Genomic DNA, 21,130 nt, shown 5'->3' with positions numbered 1-21,130 from the left:
AACATATATTTCAAAATGGGTAAAGATCTAAATATTAAAAAAAAACAAACCACATTACAAACACTGGAAGGAAATGTGGCCAATCCCTTTAAACGTCTATGGGTAGGGACGGCCTAACTGGGATCTCAAATCTAGGAGTCATAAATGAAGACTGACAAATTCTATGCGAAACAAAAATTTTTAAATTTCAAATAAAACTTTTTTAAGGCCAAAAATAACCAGAAGTCAAGTCAAAATTCTATAGACTAAGACTATAGACTTCATCTCTAAGGGCAAATCCTCCTAATATGTAAAGAGCTCCTTGGAGCTGATATGAAAAAGACTGACAACCCAGCAGAAGAGCAAGCAGAGAGTAAATACGAATGATTCTCAATCTCGTTCATGGTAGGAGGAATGCAAATTACCAGATGGCACTTTTCACTTAATCAGATTGGCGAATCCCACTGTTAACACACTGCGTGGGTGAGGCCGTGAGAAAGCAGGCATTTGTGCCATGTTGCTGGTGGGAGTGGAAACTGAGACAACCTCTGTGAAGAGCAATTCAGTAGCGTTGTATCAGAATTTGAAAATGCATATACCCGTTGACCTAGCAATTCCATTTGTGCTGGGCAAGTCATTATTCTCTCTGTCCCTGTTTCTCCATGGGTAAAAGTGGATAATTCTACCTCATAGGGTTGTTGTGACAGTTAACTGGTTAGAATGATACATATAAGGGACTTAGTCCAAAGTGCCTGGCACAAGGGAAGTGCTCCAAAAAGGTCAGTAATATTAGCAGCCAGCGCGTATTGCGTGCTTACCATGTACCACATTGCTACATTATGCTGGATGCTTTTTATATATTCCCTCATTTAATCCTCCAGCCAACGCTGTGATTACCACCAGTTAGCCTCTGAGGAGACTGAATCACAGAGATGTGCAGTAGATGTCAAGCAGGATTCAAGCAAGGCAGATGCCCAAGCCTGCAATACACAGCCTCTCTATTAGGAGAAGTGGGGTGATGAACACCTTAAGGCGGGGTGTGTGGAGTGGTAGGCGGGGAGCATTTAGCCCTGCTTCTTCAACACTACCCAAGGGGCCATATTTGGTTCTTGAGGGAGGATGTAGCTTTCAGTTAAGACTGCCAATTTCAAGTTGGGTAACCTTGGGGCAAGGATGTTTTGTTTTAATCTACTCTTAGCCCAGCTCCCCTCCTGTGAAATTGGGTTATTTCCTATTTCAAGGGTGGTTGTGAGGATTAAGAGAAACAGCTGGCACTCAGGTCCTCACAATCTATGTTTGCTGAAGTGAACAAAAGTGAATGTGGTGGCGGCAAGTGGGGAAAAAGCATTTTAAGAAGAGGGAACAGTTGGGGGACCATATAACTCAGTGGTAGAATGCCTGCTTAGCACGCATGAGGTGCTGGGTTCAATCCCCAGTACCTCCATTAAAATAAACATAAATAAAATTTAAAAAAAAAAGAAGAGGGAACAGCACATTCCACGGCTAAAGATCCAAAAAGAGCTTGAAGAATCCCACAAGGAGGCAAGGCTGATTCCCTTGAGGACCAGCTAAGAAACTTACAGGCTCTCTGATTTTATTTTTCTTACTAAATACTCCATCTGTGGAGGGTGTGCTCTTAATTATTTCCATCTACATTAATCCATCAAAACTGCTCCAGCGAGGCAAATTTAATAAATCCAACTGCACACAAAAAGGAACCGCCGGGAGCCAGAAAAAGGGTATAAACTGGGAGGTAACGATCAGTCGTGCATTTCAGAAATATCCCTCGGACCCTGGGCTGGACCGTCAGAGGTGCCCTAGCGACCTGCACTGAATTCCATACATTTAAAAAAGTAATAACAACAACAGCTGTAATTTTTCCCCCTTTCACGGCATAATTTATAATCAATGTAGAACATACAATAAAAATACAAGAAAGTTTAAAGAAATCTAAAAAAAAAATTGTTAATTCTACCTTCCAGGGACATCCCCACTGACACTTCCAGTCTTTTCTCCCCCTCCCTTCTCTGCAAAAAATATGCAGTCACTCGACTGGCTGATAGGCGGAAGATGGGGAGAGGCCACTGCTAAACCGTTCTTTATAATTCCTTCCTCTCTCCCTTTCGGTCTTACTAGGTCCACACTGAGAGGCGGACCGATTTCTCCCACGTGTCAGGGAAAGTCCCCGTGGCGCGGCGCCCGCGCCCCCGCTCGCCGCGGGCCGGGCTCTAGGGGGCGCTGCCGCGAGATCCGGCCGGGAGAAGGCGGTGCGAAAACGCGTTGGGAACTTGGCCACCGCGGCTGCCCGTAGCCGGCAACCCCAACATGGCAGCTCCCCAGGATGTCCACGTCCGGATCTGCAACCAGGAGATTGTCAAATTCGACCTGGAGGTGAAGGCGCTTATCCAGGTACTAATTCCCGGGACCCCCGCAGGGGTCCAGCAGCCTTAAACCCAAGCTCTGCCAGCTTGAGCTCTGCGGCCTCACTTGCGAGCTTTCCCCGCTTGGTCTAGTCTCCGAGGTCGCTGGCCCCGCCCCATGGCCGGTTACCCCCTTACCGACCCGCTTTGGTCCCATCCCCTTGGCCCTGATCCATCTCGCTGACTTTGGTTCGCCCTCTTCCGAGACCCCTCCCACCCCCGCCTCTGACCACGCTTCCCCTTTAGGGCTCCGCTTGGTCCCTACCCCACCCACCCCTGGCGTCGGCTCTCCCCGCCCCCGACCGCCTCACGACACACCTGCCACCCTGCTGGGCCCCGCCTCCTGACACCGTCCTCTCCATCACTTGGTAGCATTCTGGAGGCTATGAGCCCCGCCCCCTGCTGGCCCGCTCCTTGGAGCAGATGCCCCGTGGCACCAAAGGCCACCTGGCACGGGTAGCGCCGGGTGAAATGAACGTCACCTGACCGTAGTTATGATTTTGTAAATGAAGAAATCGAGTTAAGTGCCAAGGCGTGGACCAGAAGGCAGATAATGGCAAAACTGGGACCCGGACAGGGAAAGTCAACCTAGAGAAAAAACTTAAGAGTCTGCTCCTTTGTTTAACAGATTGGGTAATTATGTCCTTTGCCGTAAGCCATTTAAGGGTAGGAGGTAATAGAGCAGTAGACCCGTTGGCATAGGCAAAAGTTAGGAATGTAAATGATTCCTTGAGTTTAGAAAAAAATCAAAAAACACAAAACAAAAAACCTAGGAGTTTTAAACAAATCATTTTAGGCAAATCCTTTCCATTTTTAACAAATGCTACTAAACATTAGATGTAAACTCAGTTTGCAACTAGCTGTGGTAAAAAGTGAAGGAAAGTAAAGCTTTCCACGGAAAACAGATGTAAACTAATAGTTTGTTACATGGTGCAAGGACGTGTGATTTGATGAATAATCCAGACAAGTGAGGGAACTTGATGCAAACATTTAAACTGCTTGAACCTCACGTTTCCCATGTATAAGCTATAACACATCTGGGCCAATTCTAGAAAAATGAATTTAGGATTTATACAAATGAAATTGCCTTTTCATATAATCAAAGTTGCTTAAGCCTCTTTTTGCACTCTGTAACATTTGGGTTCTCATGATAGCTAGATTTAGTGCACTCTCACCGTGTTCCAGCTCCTCTATTAAGCCCTTTAAATACATCCTGGTCTGTGAAGTAGGTAATGGTGTGATGAGGAAACAGGCACAGAGAACTCAAGTAACTTTTTCAAGGTTACACAGCTAATAGATTGTTGCAACCAGAATTTGAATCCACATAATCTGGCTCCATGGCCTGCTTTGAAACCTGGCCTCAGTAATTCTGAATGTTCAGAAACAAATTCCGACTCTGCCTTTGACCATGTCTACAAACTGTGTGATTTATAAAAGACGGTTTGTAAAATTAGATTGAGTTGAAGAAGTTAATCTTGTCATATGATGCCAGGGATTTAGCACCCTGATTTTTGTGTTGGGAAGATCATCCACCTCTTGGATGTTCATTCTTGTCAGACGTACAAGCCCCTGTAAGTCTTCAGAATGGCTCGGTGGCATTTTGTTAAACTCCAGAAACTAAGAAGTCAAGAGAGAGCTGTGTTTCTGTCTTTGCTTTTATATTACTTGCTCAGAATTAATCTAAAGAGGGATGGGGAAAATGTAAATTACCATGTTTTTGCTTGTGTTGCAGAGGTAAACAGCAAAGATCAGGATGAATTACAGTCAGTAGGCCGCACTGCCTCTCACTGCACAGGTGGCATCATTTTATTTCATTGTCTTGAGAAAGGCCCCCTCACCTCTTCAATGTCTCCTAGGATATTCGAGATTGTTCAGGACCGTTAAGTGCACTTACTGAGCTGAATACTAAAGTGAAAGAGAAGTTTCAACAGTTGAGGCACAGAATCCAGGTGAGTATCTGCAGAGCTGAGATGCTGAGAGTGGGTAACGATGAACAGGACTCGGTCCTGGGACTGACCTCTGCTTGCGAGCTGTCCTGGTTCTTCAGTGAATGTTCAGACAGGGGAGTGGTAAATGTTTAGACAGTGGAGGTAACTATTGCTAACCTGCTATCCCAGGTAGAAGTGAGAAACTTTGAATGCAGAGCACTGCCAGCTGTGTTAACAAGTGGATAGTAGGGACACCGTTGTCCTTGGAAGTTTTCAACTTGAAAACTGAGGTCACTTGAATTACTTTCTGTTCTATACCAGTCTCTCCATCCCATTCACCTCAATCCATTTCCGGGGTCTCCTGGGATTTTTCCTGCTGTCAATCAGCCCAGCGTCCTCCTCTCTGTTTCTGTAGTCTCCAGTCACATTATATGCATATGTAACAGTCCTGAATTCGACTAGGGTATATGTACTGTCTCCAAAAAACAATAGAGTGAGAAAAGTAGCTGTTTGAATAGCGTAGGTGTTTCTGTGCCGTGCCCTGAGTGAGGGCAGGGTGGGTGGCATGGCTCTGTTCACCTGTGGGTCTTGGGGCACCTGGTCTCACTGTGTGTGGTCCTCGGATTTGAAGACTTGTGCTTTTTGTATGATATGGCCCCAAATGCCAGCCAACAACTCTGTTGCTGCTTAACATAAGAAAACAGTCTGTTCCAAAGCTGGTTGCAAAACTGGCAGTTTGGACCATGAGAAACAGTATGTCTGCATCCTGTGTGTTAACTTCCTAAGGGATTTTCAAGGGCAATTTTGGCAACGTGCAGTTTTTATCAAAGGAGTACACTTCAGGGTTTCAGCGGTGTCACTGAACCTAGCTGATCTCATGTTTGTTCTCTGTTCCCCTCTTCCAAACAGGTAACCGCTTTTATTTGTTACCTATGTAGTTTTCCATCGTTTCTCTACTCAGATACTAAACAAGACAAATATATTTTCTTATTTCTTTCCTTTTCTCATCTAAAAGGTAACAGACTAAAACACTGCTTTTTTTAAAAAAAACTTAACAGTGTGTATTAGAAATCTTTTCATATCAGTGTGAGGAAGTCTCCTCATTCTTTTTTCATAGCCATAATTTGTTTAGCCAGTTTTCTATCAAAGGGAATTTATTTGGACTGTTTTTTTGCTTTTTAAAGCAAATTTGTTCCTTAAAAAACCTTTCTTCAACTCAGTGGCTTCAGTTCTCCAACCACACCCTCCACCTTAAGTAGAAGTATTTTCTTGTTAAGTTTCTGTGCGCTCACCCAGTGTTTATTTTCTGAACCCCAGCAATACATGTATGTATTTATTATGTCCCTCTCTGCTTCATCAGCTCTTCAAGCACCAGTGTGTCCCTGGCACCTAGTAAGGCCCTATTATACACATGATCAATGAATGAATAACCCCATCCCTGTTTAATCTGCAGCTCCTAAATGTTTATACCTGGAAACGTATACAAGATTTCTATTTGCTTGATGTTCTTAGCTCTTCCATGAATGTCTTCTTTGTGTATTAGCAGCAAGATTGTGTGATACTAGGTGAATTGGCTTCATAGCCTCAGAAGATGACATTCTTAACATAGTAAATGTTGAACATTAACAATGTGTAAGTATTTGTGTGAATGTCTTTGTATATGGTTCTCAAACTGGAATTTGAGAACTACTTTACCCCCTTTGTTTTCTCCTAGAACTCTCTCCGGTTCTCTGTGACAGAACTTCCAAGCCTCCTCTCATGGGGAGCCTGTACATTTCTCCCTCCCTGCCTCCCTCCCTTCTTCCTGTACGTCCATTCTTCCATTCCGTGATCGGTGCCCAGTATGTGCCAGGCACACGGGGTATACGTAGTGAACACTAGATACAGTCCTGCTTTCACAGAGTTTACATTCCATCAAGGAACCTAGATTTTAAACAAATCATTAACTTACCGCATTTGCAAAACCTTCCCAGCTCACATTCTGAGAATCTGAGCAATTTTCTGGCCGTCAGTTAGAAGTCACCTGTGAGCTAGTGAGATGGTGGATACAGATGCTTGTTCCAGACCATCGCGTACAAATTAGTACAAAAACACGCATGTAAATAAGTAAATTAGTATGTAAGTGAGCTAATAGTGTATGTCTTTTCACCAGTAGTTTGATTAAAACTGGAACTTGTTTTGATCTGAAAACAAAAAATATGTCATGACCAGAGAAAGACAAATAACATATGAATGATACCACTTATGTGTGAAATCTGAAAAATAATGTAAGTGACCTTATTTACAAACAGAAACAGACTCACAGACATAGGAAAAAAAAACTTATGGTTATGAAGGGGGAGAGGGAGGGGAAAGATAAATTCGGAGTATGGGATTAAGAGATACACACCCCTCTATATAACATAGACAAACAGCAAGGATTTACTGTAGAGCACAGGGAACTATATTCAATATCTTATAATAACCCGTAATGGAAAAGAATTAGAAATATATATATATATGTATGTATAACTGAATCACTTCACTGTTCACCTGAAACTAACACAATATTGTAAATGAGCTATACTTCAATTTTAAAAATATATATGACATGAGAATTGAGATGTACATCCTTAGCTATAGTCTGTCGGATAGTTCTGTTTTCTGAAGTTCTTGGAGGGGCGCGTCTCAGACTGCTGCTGGTTAGGTCCACTGCCCCTCACCGTGGTGGCCGGTTTGCGTCCTGGTGTTGGGACGTGTTGGGCTCTGAGCACTCTTCGGGCCTTTTGTGCGGCCTCGGTGGGAGGCACGTCTCTTCAGAGGTTTTTCACTTGCTGTTACAAGGTCTCCTGGGATGACCGCAACTCTGGGAGCACTTTTTGTGTTCATTTCTCCTCGTAGAGGTTCTTGAACCCCTCAGGGAGGGTGAATTTGAGCCCCAGATCGGTATGAGGGCAGCTCTGTGGTTGTGTATTCTCAGGGGAGATATTTTATATGCTCTGGCCACACGTACCCACAGCAAAAAAAGACAGGCTTCCACGTCTTCTCTGTGCTGCTTGACAGACGCTCTGCTACTTCATCTTCTCACTGAGGCTGTGTCCCTTTGTGGCCCTGGCTTTGCGGTGTTCTCAGTTGCTGTTCCCAGCCTCATGCAGCCAAGGCTTCATCTTTCCCTCCCTGCATGGACTCTAAAGCTCTAATTGTTACCCGTCTACAGTGAGATGTGTGCAGAGATGGAGGGTGAGCGTTTAGAAACCGCTAGCAGTTGGATGTTTCCATCATATCCAAGGGTACGATCAGTGAGCTCCTATTTAGTCGTGTTTTTTCCCTTTGCATTCCAGGCACGCCCTAGGTTGCAGGAGGGCGTCTCCTGCCCCAGGGCAGCCTCGCACCATGCCCGGGAAGACCCCTTAGCTCTTAGCTCGCTTCTCGATGTGTGGCCCTGGGGATGGTCCTTTCCTTTCCTGCAGACTCAGCTATCTGTGTAAAAGGATGTTTGTTACGTGTGACGTGGCATTCCTAAGTGTTCTGTTCTAGAAGGGTTTTCAAGTGCTACTGTATGACTTTGCTAGAAATAGAAGTGCTCTCCAATTTTTGTATTGGCTTTTAAAGTCATTTTAACTGAGAGCTGTTTTCCCTCCAAAGGAGCTCGAGCAGTCGGCTAAAGAGCAAGACAAAGAGTCAGAGAAGCAAGCGCTGCTCCAGGAAGTGGAGAATCACAAAAAGCAGATGCTCAGGTAGGGGGGGCCTGGCCTCCTGCCAGTGACCTCGGCTGGGCCACCTGCTCCCTGTGCGGCTTGTGCCTGGGTTTGCCCAGTAAGCCTGACTTACCGACTTGATTGTGTCGTTTACTGAATGTAATTCTCAAAGCCAGCAGGCAAGCGGGGGCTGCTGGGTGGGTGGACCTGTGCATAGTTTACAAAAGCATATTTAACATTCTGTATTTTATGTTTTAAAAAGCAAAAACGTGATTGCTTTTGTAATACAAGGTCTTTTTGAATCTAAGGAGAACTGATACCAGAAAAAGTCCACTGAAAGTGAACCTACTTAAAATGGACCAACATTTAGAAAGTTCTGAATGGGGCTTCATCTTTAACAGTGAACAAAAAAACGCAAATAAGCTTATGTTAAACAAAATGGAGGCTTTCATTGCAAGTATACTAACCCCTGATGACATAATTAGAAGTATGTGTTATTTCCTGTTGTTGAATTGGGGGACTTCTCAACAAAATTGTCTGACAGCATGAAACCGTACCTGATCCTTCACATTTGATGTTTGCACCATAATCATAAAGAAGGTTGATACTTGCAAAAATATTTGAGGGCCCCATCAGCTTTCCCAGTCGCCTGGTAGCCAGATCATTCTCTTTTGAAGTCGCTAGTGTGTCACATCCTCAAAGGTTTTCTCTCCATCTTTGTCAGTCGGTCTAACTGCTTCTGATTTGAGTACTTCTCCAGCATCACCCTCCCCTGTGGCAGCTGTGTTTATAACACCCAGAGGTCAGGAGGAAAGGGACTGACACAGACAGGGGCGTGGTGGAGGCTTGCGTGAGTAGGGAAGGATGTGTGAGTGGTGAGCGGGACCAGCGTCAACGATAACGTGTTTGGCTCAAGAGTGATAACTTTGTGTCACGATGGCTTTTGTTTCCCGAGACCACCGTGGAGACTCAGATTATACACACTGAGTAAAGAGGACCCCTTGTATAGCGTCTAGCCAGTGACACCAACAAAATCAGCTCAGCATGGGTTTAAAGTTGAGAGTGGCCTTCATGGTGTGGAATCCCCGGATAGAGGAGAGAAAGCAGTAAATTAGTACTTTGCCAGTTGTGCGTTGAAACAGTACCGTGCTGGGTTATCGGGCTCATCACACTATACGGTAAATATCTCTTTGCTTGGCTTTCTCCCCAGTGAATGTGAGCCCCTTGAGGGCAGGCACTGTGGCTCGTTCATCTCTGCATTGCAGGGCCCAGCAGAAGCCCCTTGCAAACAGATCGAAAATGTAATTGATTCTTTTAAAATACCAGGCAGTGGGACGGCGTGGCAGACGCTGGTCAGGCATCAGAGAGCTCACCTGAACACTTTGAACGCAGAGGTGCTGTTCAGGACCACTCTGCCAGTTCATGTCCCCTCGTTTGCCTTCTTCAATATTCTGGGGGTTGGCTCAGTTGATTTGAGCCAGCTGCAGAAGAGTTCTAGAGTATGAGTTTGATTCTCTGAGGGGCCCAGTTCACTTTTTTATAGTCTGTCCACACACTCTTACCTCCTGAGATCTCCAAATTTCACCAAATTTGAGTTGTTTCTCGCAAGGGAGCTCAGGTAAAGAGAGTGAACAAGTCATGTCAGACTGGGCCATGCTAATACCGTATATTCGTGTTGTCCGTAATTGGTCTGTGGTTTGTAAAGAACAGCAAATCTTGAAGAAATGTTGAAGAAGACTGTCTTTTAATGATTTTTCTACTTCCTACTACGTATATTGATTTGAGCAGCTGACGGGTCAGTGGCTGTCGTTCTGCGTCTGGTGATACAGAGATGAACAAGGCATGGTTCTCGAGGACTGAACCAGGCAGTACCCGAGGCAGAGCAGTGAAGTGTAGGGAGGAACTGGAACGGGGCCTCGTGTGTCCAGCTGGGGAGTGTGGATGTTGCCCGAGTCTGGAGCCATTGTGGGGCTGTAAACAGAGGCGTGCTGTGGCCAGACTGCTCCCTCGGGCTGCCCTGGGGGGACAGAGACAGTTCTGAGCTACAGGAGAACGTCCCAGGGGCAGCCTCCAGGGTCCAGATGAGAGGTTCCGGAGGCCTGAGCTGGAGCAGTTGCCGGGGCAACCAAGGGGAAGGGGTGGCGGGAGGTGGGGCTGGGCTCTGTGGGCCACACCTGGGTGGCCTTCCCCACCACTCCCTTGCTGGAAGGAAGAACTACTGTGACTTGAACTGACTGACAGCCTGATGATGTCAACAGAAACTGACACATGACCTTTCTGATTCCAGCAATCAGACCTCATGGAGGAAGGCTAATCTCACTTGCAAAATTGCCATTGACAACCTAGAGAAAGCAGAACTGCTCCAGGGAGGGGACCTCTTCAGGCAAAGGTATCCGTCTTTTTGTCTCTCTGGGTGGTGACAGAATGGACCGCAGCTGGCAAGGCGCGAACCCCCCTGTAGTGAACCCTCTCTTGTTTTCAGCATAAAATTGGCATTTAATTCTATTATATAAGTAATATTTTTAAGTATGAAAAAAATGCTCGCTTATTTGTAATGAATTGGTAGAATAAAGAAAAATACAAATTACAAAGTGAAAGTAGGTCGTAACTGTGCTAGCCACCGACATTATGTTACATTGCTTCCTCCCATTATTTTTCCCTCCATATTTTTTATAAAGTCAATACCATACCACACATAAAATTTGGTCTCCCACTCTTCCTCACTTAGTATTACAGCACAAAGACTTGCCTGTTTAAAAAAAAACAAACAAAAACTCTTTAAACAAAATTTTAACAGTACATAGTGTTCTCTTGTATTAACTAGTCTGTTGTTTGTGTGTTTATATGTCATTTGTCAGTATTGTAAATAACACACCAGGGCACGTGTTAGGACATAAGGCTTTATCCGCATTCTGGATGTTTCCTTTGGAGAGATTTCCAGGGGTGAGATTTCTGGGTCTCAGTCGTGAACATACCTAAGGCTCCTAGCACATATCGCCAGATCGCCCCCAGAAGGCAGCCCCGCTTTCTGTCCCCACCAGCAGCCCACAGCGGCGTGCTCTGGGCACAGCCTTCCCCCCACTGACCGTGATCTTTTTCAAAATCTGTACTAATTCGATAGATTAGAAAATGGGATCTCATGTGAATCTGGGGCTTTCTTGCAAGCCAGGCTTTTGTTGACATTCCTTCTCCCACTCTGGACTTGTAGGAAAACCGCCAAAGAGAGCCTGGCCCAGACGTCCAGTGCCATCACAGAGAGCCTCATGGGGATCAGCAGGATGATGTCCCAGCAGGTCCAGCAGAGCGAGGAAGCCATGCAGACGCTGGGTAAGGCCGGGCCTGTGGCAGGAAGCTGCTCCCGGAGCCCTGGCCCCGTCAGCGGAGCCCTGGCCCCGGCCCCGGCACCGGCACCGGCACCGGCACCGACACCCTGGGCTCCTCCGCCTCTGCCCCCACCCTGCCCCCGGGCTTACTGGTTTGTGTGGCTTCTCACTCCTTTGACACTGTGGCCTTCCCCAGGGTGGGATACACTGCTCCTATTTCTCTTTTTGGGTTTTATAGTTGTGCTACAAGATCCATACCCACCCCCCATCAAACTGTGTTCCCCAGCAGAGGCACTCGCACGGGCTCATGGGAAAAGCAGAGACCCCCCCCATCCCCCGGGCCCTCTCCTGGAGAGTGGGTACCCGCAAGGCTAGGGGAGGGGCCGGGGAGCCTGTTTCTCATCAAGGGCTCTGGGGATGCCCGTGGCCAGGCAGGTTTGGGAACCGTTGTCCGGAATGAGGGTCAGTGTGCTGGCTGCCGGCTAGGACCTCCGCTTACTGCGGTACTCCTGAGTGCTATTTTTACTGTGAGCTCCTTTTAAAAGATACAGTCAGAGGCCACAGAAGAGGCATCTTGAGACCGTCTGGTTCTCTCCAGTGGCTTTTCCATGATGTCTCCCTTGCAATGCAGAAGAGAATCTGCTCTGTCCAGGATCTTCTGTTTGGGAAAACAGAGGAAGAGAGATTTACTCCTTGAAACACTTTTGGAAGATTTCACACGGAGATGGAGACCGTGGTACATGAGTCCCATGGACCCATCACCCAGCGTTAAAAATTGTCAGCTCACGGCCAGTCTTGTTTCACTCTGTCCTCACTGTGCCCCCATCTGGACTACTTGAAGCAAATCTCAGACGTCATCCATAACTATTTCAGTATGTCTCTCTAAAAGATAAGAGACACTGGAAACAAAAAACAAACAAAACCAAACCACAGTACCATTATCACCCCTAAAAATTATCTGTAATCTTGAACCTTTTTTTTTTTCCAGTGCGCTATTCAAACAGAACCAAAAGGAAAGCAAGCAGCTTGTCCCCAAGGTCACTCCCTGTATTTGAAACTTATCTGAGCATTTAGGCTCAGGACCAGCTGGTCACCTCCTCTGAGTGTGCACTGGGGAGTGCAGCCCGAGCCTGGGAGAGGCCTTGGGGAACATGAGAGGGAGGAGCCAGCCTGCCCTTGGGATCAGGGCTTTTCTGCTCTGCTGTGAGTGACAGGACGCCCTTCCCCAGCACACGCATTGGAACAGACCGTATGTCTGTGGCTGTCGGGGTGCTGAGGGTTGTTCTCGGGGCATATTTTGTAGGAGAGACAGTTGTTGAGAAAAGAATGCAGTTCTTTTATTTTTTCTAACTTATTTTTCTTTACATTTTCTAGGTGATTTTACTTACTGATTTATTTTATGGTTTTGGTGGGGGGTGGCGATAGGCTTATTTATTCATTTTTAGAGGCAGTACTGGGGATTGAACCCAGGGCCTTGTGCATACTAAGCATATGCTCTACCACTTCAGCTACACTCTCTCTCCTCAGAATGCAGTTCTTAACCCTTTCCTTATGGCTCACAAATTCAGCTTGATTTAAAAGCCTATTAGGAAAAGAGTTTTAAAAAAAAAAAGAGTATTAGGGATATGATGTCTGGAAATTGCTGCAAAATCATAGGACTTTTGGGGGTCGGGGGTGGAGGGGGCAGGATTGCCAGGGAGTTGATGGTTCTTGGGTATGAGTGATGGGACATGGCATTTCATGACACTATTCTACCTACTTTTTTGATGGTTAAAATTCTCTATAAAGAAAGTTTTAAAAGAAAAGGCCTATTAGGTTTTTATTTAACAGGTTCTTTCTTTGGTTTCTGAAACAGCAGCAGGCATGGAGAAAGGGCCGAGAGGGATTTTTGTGTATAGAGTCTTTGTTTTTACTCCTTATCTGTGTTTTTCAAAACGCTGCTCTGTTTCCTCTGATAATTTCTTTTATTTGCTTATTAACTTGTATTTTGTGGAACAGTAATGTAAATTACATGGTTAAGGCAAAAACCTCCAGGCCAGCCCTGTCCAATACAAACAATGTGAGCCACATATGGTAACTAAATTTTTTTTTAATTATATATTTTTTCACATATGGTAACTTTAAATTTTCCATTAGGCATATTCAAAAAAGTAAAAACAAATATATGAAGTTAATTGTAATAATATATTTTTTACCATTTCCGCATGCAATTCATATTGAAAATTACTGAACTACTTTACATTTCCCTGTTTTCCCTAAATCTTTGAAATCATGTGGGTATTTTATCCGTGGAGACATCGCAGTTTGGATTGGGACCCATTTTATACACGCAGGTGCCATGTGTATCTGGCGGCCGTCACACCAGGCTGCACAGCCCTGGACGGTCTCGGGGGGAAACAGAAAGACAGCTCTCCCTCTGACACCCCCCTGGCCCCCAGCCTCCAGGTCTGCTCCCCAGAGGCTGTTACCAGTTTCTTTCGTATCCTTATGCAATCATGTATAGCGCAAGCAAAGTAAATATTACTTATCCCCTTCTTTCTTACACGAATGGAAACATTTCACAGACTCTCCTTCCCACTTTGCCTTCTCTTTTAACATGTTTCATCCTTTGGATGTTCTGATGCCTTATTGTGCTTTGTAGGAGAATCTTACCACGTAAACCTTCTTCCCCGAGTGTCAGGCCCAGAAACCCACACTCAGGAGTTAATTTGATACCTGGGTGAAGTGAGCCTGAAGGGACACGTGCCTCCTCCTAGGTTTCACGCAGGGGCTGGAGCACAGGTGTCACACGTTTAAAGCTACAGCCAGTGTCCCAGGACTGGAGGACTGGCATGTGTAGGGCTTGTGACAGAGTGCAGGACACCTTGCCCTTCCACTGTCCCTCAAAGAGTAGGTGTGACCAGCAGGCATCCTGGCGGAGTGCACCTTGCGGGGGGAGGTCCTGCCTCCCAGCCCTGCCCCCACGGGGACCTCACAGTGCCTGTCCCCAGTCACCGTCTTAGTTTTGTGGCCGGCAGTTCTTAGCAGCGCCTGCTTCCTTCAGAAAGCGGAGTGAGGAGAGGAACCGTCCTCTGCCCTTTGCCCTGATGATGTCCACGTTGGAAGGACTGCTACTTATGGCCCCTGACATTGAATGTCAACAAACCACATCCCTCTCTGAGCTGGACGGGACCCAAGGAAGTGCCTGCCCTTGCTCTGTCCTGTTCCATGCTCCTCTGTATGGCCTCTGTTCACATCCTCTGCTCTGGCTCAGAAGAACTTGCTTCTGAGTGCGGTGTTATTTACTGGGGACCCAGCCAGCAGAGCAGAGTCTTTGGATTTGGTGCTGTGCAGTTTCTGAGTCAGGCTTCCTTCCTCCTTTGTTTCAGTTAATTCTTCCCGGACTATCCTGGATGCAAACGAAGAATTTAAGTCCATGTCGGGGACCATCCAGTTGGGACGGAAGCTCATCACAAAGTATAATCGCCGAGAGCTGACGGACAAGCTTCTCATCTTCCTTGCCCTGGCCCTCTTTCTTGCTACAGTCCTCTATATTGTGAAAAAGCGGCTCTTTCCATTTTTGTAAGGTCTGAGAGCTGCCAGCTTTTGCCCTCTGAGCTCCAGCATCAGGATCTAGCCACAATCCTGAGCTCTGATCCCGGCTATCACACCGATCCATGCCACCCCCCAGTCTGCTCCAGTCGCTCAGCAGGTCAGATGGAAACACAGCCCCCCAGGTTTCTGCAGTTGGCTGGCACGTAAGGGGGCAAGCAGAGCAAGGGGAGGGAGGCCTGTCATCGGGACACCTGCAAGGACACGGGGACTCGAAGAGCCGTCGCACAGTGTGGGTGGCTGCCACACGGGGCACCCAGAGGCCAGCGTCCGGGATTCGATGTTCCTTCCTTCTCCCTCTGCTGCTGCAGCCCTAATGCCAGGTCTGGCGGAGGGAGAGAGGAGAGGGGACAGAGGGGATGAAAACTCATGTCCATTCCTGGAATAAAGTTCACTGTATTTAACAGAATGAGATGCATTCGGTTTTATAAGGTATCCCTCTGGGAATTTGTATACCTTTTTTTTTTTAATTGAAGTACAGTTGGTTTACAATGTTTTGTTAATTTGTGATCTACAGCATAGTGATTCAGTTATACACACACACACACACACACACACACACACACACATACACACATACACATACACACTTTGCAATAGCCTATAATGAAAAGGAATATATATGTATGTATGTATATATATGTTTCTGTATATATTCCTTTTCATATTCTTTTTCATTTAGGTTATTACAAAGTATTGTATATAGTTCCCTGTGCTATTCTGTAGGACCTTATTGTTTATCTATTTTATATGTAATAGTTAGTGTCTGCAGATCTCAAACTCTCAGTTTATCCTTCCACTCCCCCCCCGCTAACCATGTTTGTTTTTTATGTCAGTGAGTCTGTTTCTGTTTTGTAAATAAGATCATTTGTGTCTTTTTAAGGATTTCACATATAAGTGATATCATATGATTTTGTCTTTTTCTGTCTGATTTACTTCACTTAGTATGATAATCTCTAGGTCCATCCATGTTGCTGCAAATGGCATTATTTCATTCTTTTTTATGGTTGAGTAGTATTCAGTTCATATATACCACAACTTCTTTATCCAGTCATCTGTCAATGGACATTTAGGTTGCTTCCATGTCTTGGCTGTTGTAAATAGTGCTGCTGTGAACATTGGGGTGCATGTGTCTTTTCTAATTAGAACTTCCTCCAGATAGATGCCCAGGAGTGAGATTGCTGGATCATAGGGCAAGTCTATTTTTAGTTTTTTAAGGAATCTCCATACTGTTTTCCACAGTGGCTGCACCAAACTGCATTCCCACCAGCAGTGTAGGAGGGCTCCCTTTTCTCCACACCCTCTCCAGCATCCATCACTTGTGGATTTTAATGATGGCTATTCTGACTGGTGTGAGGTCACGTACCTGATCTTGATGTACAGATTTCTAGGACATGAACTTGGATCCTTGCTTTGTTCACTCAGCAAAGAGCTATTAAGCACCAGCCACACACACAGCATTATAGACGCTGCCTGGTCCCTCCCTCAAGGAGCAAGACAGACAAAATCCTGCAGCTCTAAGGAAGGAGGGTGCACACAGCTCAGCCCGAGGCAGACATCCTTCCTTCTCTTTCTACGCCTGAAGGCCTGGCCTGGTCTGGCCTGGGGCTGTGTGCTCTCAGGGGCTGGCCTACCCTTTTCTCTTTGAGGTCCAGAGCTAAATATAACCAAGAGAGCAAAGTTAGTGATAAGCCAAGGCCTGTCTGGGCCTGAGTTCTGTTGAGGCCTACGGTATTGTAAGGCCTGGGTCTGGCCAGCCCAGGAGATGTTGGTGTCTCCTTGTGCTATAGGCCTGGCTGACCTCGCATGCAGAGTCCGTGCCTCCCCCGCTATTTATAGCCCCAGAGGCCCTGGAAGGGTAATGTGGAGGCAGAGAGGAAAGACTTGCTTTTGATATTGGCTCCACCAATTAAAAAAAGAAAAACCACATGACTTAGTGACTGATGTCACTAAGCCTCAGTTTCCCCACCTGTAAAGTAGGAGTGACAGTCCGCTCGTGGAGTCTGAGAATCACAGGCATGAAAAGCAGCAAGTGCGGCTTCTGTGACTGAGCAGCGGGCTCCCCAGACCCGGCCACTTCCGGGCCTCTGGGCCCTGGGGTTTCCTGTGGCAAACTACCAGGGTCTGCAGGGCAGGCTGGCTGGGCGCTGGGGAGTTCTGTTTAGGTCTGTTGAGCAGAGGGCACCAACAGTTACGGCCGCAGGTATGAAGTGTCAGATGTCCTGGGACCAAGTCGTACGAGATTGGCTGTACACCTCAGACTGACTAATGAGTAGGTTCTGAGTGAAAGTGTGTGTGTGTATATATATATATATACACTTTATATATCATCCTTAAACAATTTCTGGCCCCAGAAGACACTCAGTGCGAGTTCTGCACACGTGTGTCTTATTTATAGTCAAATTAAAGCTGCGAATAAAGCGCAGATGGGAAATTCCCACTCAGATTCCAGCTGTAAGTGCAGCAGATGGATGTTATGTTAGGATTTTCTTGTCTTAACATTTTTCTTTACTTCCCACTAATTGTCAACATCCTCCTCACAGTATGGAAATGTGTGGGCTCTAAATAAAAATTTTACTCCCGAGAAAGTTCTCCCTTTGACGCTTAACTCCCCATTTCCTTGCCTCCGTCTGAAAATAGGGTTGAATCTGACCCATTTTGAAATGTCATCGATCGCATATCTTGTAACCCCAATCAGCCACCAGGGTTGGAAGTTGTCCCTAAGTGAGCTGGCAGTGTGGGAAGCCGCCATCTCCATGTTCAACCATGAGGGGGCAGTGTTCACATTCGCTCTTTGGTCTACCTGTGAGTAGCCTGTTTCCATCGGTCCATATGAAATGCTCTTATGGATTTTTTTTAAATAAATGCCAGATTGTTTTTTTAAAGCAAACATACAAAGCTTATGTATATGGTTTTTGGACGACATTTCACAAAGGACCTTAATTTTCACTGTTAAACAGTAAGGCAAGCTTGTATTCTCCACTTTGCTTAGCTGACAGCCAAGGAATTAAATTATTAGAACAGCTTTCAAGTGATTGTTAATTCAAGTATCTACTGAGCATCTTACTTTGTGCCAGGCACTGTGTTAGGGATACTCAGGGAACAAAACACAGACTCCCTGTCGTCATGGAACTTGCAGTATGTGGGGAAGGGTGGGCAGGTGAGAAACAGCATACTAGAAAACAAACTTGTGGATACCAAAGGGGAGAGGGGAGTGGGGGAGGGACAAATCAGGGCTATGGGATTAACTACTATGTATAAAACAGTTAAGCAACAAGGATACATTGTATTGTACAGAGAATTATAGCCATTGTCTTGTAATGACTTATAATGGAGTATGACCTGCAAAAATACTAAATCACTATGCTGTGCACCTGAATCCAATATAATATTGTCAATCAACTATACTTGAATAAAAACAATTAGCATACTAAATAAATCACTTATTACATTAGGGAATAAGCGTTTGGGGGAATGTGGAGCCAGCTAACAGAGAATTGGAATATAGGCATGGGGTCAGGTTTGGTCTCATGGAGGAGGTAGGATCAGAGCAGAGCAGATGGCCCGGAGAAGAGGGTTCAGCTGGAGCAGAGGACTACGGTGGGAGCATGTGTGGCCTTGTGATTTATAATAAGAAATATATATTTGGTCTTTGTTCTGTTCCTGGCACAGAGGTCCTAAAACCCCCGGAATTTCCTGCAGTGAGAGTGATGAAGTTGTCCTTAGTTATGTTCTTGAGGTGACTTTGGGAGAGAACTAATTAAGGATGGGGGTTGGTACCAAGGGCACCAACCGTGTGATTAGAGGGTTGGAACTTACAGTCCTGCCTCCTAGTATCCAGGGAGGGGAGCGGGGCTGGAGGTTGAGTTTAATCACCAATTGTCCATGACCTCATCAACCCTGACTGTGTAATGAGGCCTCCACAAAAACCCAGAAAGGATGGGGTCTGGAGAGCTTCCAGGTTGGTGAACAAGTGGAGACTGGGCGGAGTGCTGCCCTTTCGGAGGGCATGGAAGCTCCGCCCCCTCTCCCCATACCTGGCCCCGTGCATCTCTTCCACCTGGATGTTCCTGAGTTACATCCTTTTATAATAAACTGGTGATCTAGTAAACTAAACGTTTCTCTGAGTTCCGCTCTAAAGCCAATTAATGGAACCCCAGGAGGAGGGCTCGATGGAAACCTCCCATCTATAGCCTGTTGGTCAGAAGTGCCAGTGACAAACTGGACTTGTGATTAGAGTCTGAAGCTGGGGGTGGGAGGCGTCTTGGAGGACTGAACCCTTATCCTGCGTGATCTGACACCAGCTCCAGGTAGACAGTGTCGGAATGGAGCAGAATTGTAGGACGCCCAGCTGGTGTTAGAGAACTGCTTGGTGTTGGGGGGCAGGGGGGAACCTCAGAGTCAGAGCATGATTGACTGGCACATTTGGGGACTAGCGTGGAAGCCACTGTGGCTGGAGCAGAGCGTGAGGAGTGGGAGAGAAGTAACACAGGTGGTCGGAGAGACGGGTGGACAGTATCGTTAACAAATGGCCTTGTATGTCACTGGGAGGGTTGGCGTTATACTCTGAGGGACATGGGGAGCCTACAGAGGACTCTGAGCAGAGGAGTGACTCGATGGACTTGTATGTTGATGACAAAGTGAAGGGGATACGAGCAGAGCGGGGAGACCAGTTACGAGGACAGTGGCAGCCACCCAGGTGGCAGGTGCTGGTGGCTTGTAACTGGCTGGTGGCAGTAGAGGTGGTGAGAGGTAGTCGTAACCTGGATGTATTTCGAAGACTGACCCACGGGACAGAGCTTCCTGAAGGAATGGATATCATTCTTGAAGGAATGAGAGAAAAGACTGAGATTTTTGGCCTAAGGCACTGGAGGAGGAAGAAGGTCAGGAGTTGGGTTTTGGACACACTGGGTCTGAGATGTCTGTTAGACACTTAGGTCAAGGTGACAGGTAGGCAAGCGGCTGTGTGAGTCTGGAGTCTGGGACAGCAGTCGGGGCCAGAGGCATGAGTTTGGAAGTGTCTGGCGCACCGGTGGAATTTAAAGCCATGAGGTAGGGTGAGATCACCCGGAGATCTGAGTATAGACAGAGAAAAAGTAAGGACAGAGAAAAGGGGAACCAGTGAGCAAGGCCGGGAGGGGAGGACCTGAGACAGAGCAGGCGCTCTCCCTGGTTAGACTTCTCGCATCTAACTGTTCTTTTAATCCCCAGACGGGGGATTTTCTCATCTTCAAGAATCTGTATTTTTCATCATCGTCTTCATTGCTGTAGTCATGGTTGTTACCAGCATCATCCAAAGCATCTTCCAACTGTCGAGCTCCCCCTGTGCATTAGACTCTGAGGACTGCACATAAATGGGGGCCCCCGCCCTTGAGGACGACACAGGATGACAGGGGTGCCTGGGGGAGCCATACGGGGAGAGAGCGGTGCTCTGAACGGAACATGGAAAAGTTTGTTTCCCCCATGAGCCCCTGCTCTGTCTTTTCTCCTCTTGACTGCCCAACTTCTGGGACACAGGTCTCCTTTTCCTCAACCCCATTTCCTCAGCTGCTTCAGTCTGGCTTCCGCTACCATCATCCTCCCCAAAACAAGCTTTGGAAGGTGATCAGTTGCCTCCAGGCTGCTGCTCTGGAGGGTGCCTGCCCCCCCGACCTCCTCTCAGCGGTGTTGACCACGCCGCTCTGCTCGTTGGTGCTTCTGTGACCCCCCCACCTCTCTTGCTTCTCCTTTTGCTTCTCTGGCAACTCCTGCTCCCCCTTCTTTCTTCATCTTCTCTTCAGCCTTAGATGCTGGCTCAGATCTTCTTCCCTCCCCTGCCTCTAGCTGTTCTCTCAGAGGCAGGGTCATCCACGTCCCTGGAGCTGTAACAGTCATCTAGAGGCTCGTCGTCCATGTCAGTGAGCCCCAGACCCCTCTGTTGTCTCCACTCAGGTGTCCCTGGGGCTCCTCCACCACGGGACGTCCCTGAGCTCTCCCTCCCACGCACAGCCTGGCCCTTCTCCAGCCTTCCCTGACTTCCCCCGGCAGCTCTCCCATTTCCCCTTCCCAGGTTCTTTTTCCTTTCACCCAGCCCCTCTCCTTGACACCCCTTCCCACCAGCCCAGGAGAGGAGACTTCATTTAACAGATGCATGACCACCTGGTTCGGAAAGTTTGGAGATGCTTCTATGGAAAAAGATTTAAAAAAAAAAAATGTAAAATAAGCTCTGTTTT

General features: G+C 46.7%; 1 protein-coding gene across 2 annotated transcripts; it reads left to right on the top strand.

Annotated features, from left to right (window-relative positions):
* Positions 1-2,236: 2,236 nt before the first annotated feature.
* Positions 2,237-15,327, top strand: BNIP1 (BCL2 interacting protein 1). 2 transcript variants are annotated; one of them, XM_032465081.1, is made up of 6 exons: positions 2,237-2,388; positions 4,256-4,348; positions 7,952-8,043; positions 10,292-10,393; positions 11,213-11,479; positions 14,696-14,833. In XM_032465081.1, the coding sequence occupies exons 1-6, from the start codon at positions 2,305-2,307 to the stop codon at positions 14,697-14,699; spliced, it is 642 nt and encodes a 213-aa protein (XP_032320972.1). In that variant the 5' UTR covers positions 2,237-2,304; the 3' UTR covers positions 14,700-14,833. The 2 variants fall into 2 exon arrangements, with proteins under 2 accessions (XP_032320972.1, XP_006183492.1); XM_006183430.3 differs by having other exon boundaries at positions 2,238-2,388; positions 11,213-11,331; positions 14,696-15,327.
* Positions 15,328-21,130: the final 5,803 nt, after the last annotated feature.

The sequence above is a fragment of the Camelus ferus genome, chromosome 22 (genome assembly GCF_009834535.1).
Source record: "Camelus ferus isolate YT-003-E chromosome 22, BCGSAC_Cfer_1.0, whole genome shotgun sequence".
Classification (NCBI taxonomy): Eukaryota; Metazoa; Chordata; class Mammalia; order Artiodactyla; family Camelidae; genus Camelus; species Camelus ferus.
The sequence above is the reverse complement of the archived record's forward strand: the minus strand, read 5'-3'. Positions and strand labels throughout refer to the sequence as shown.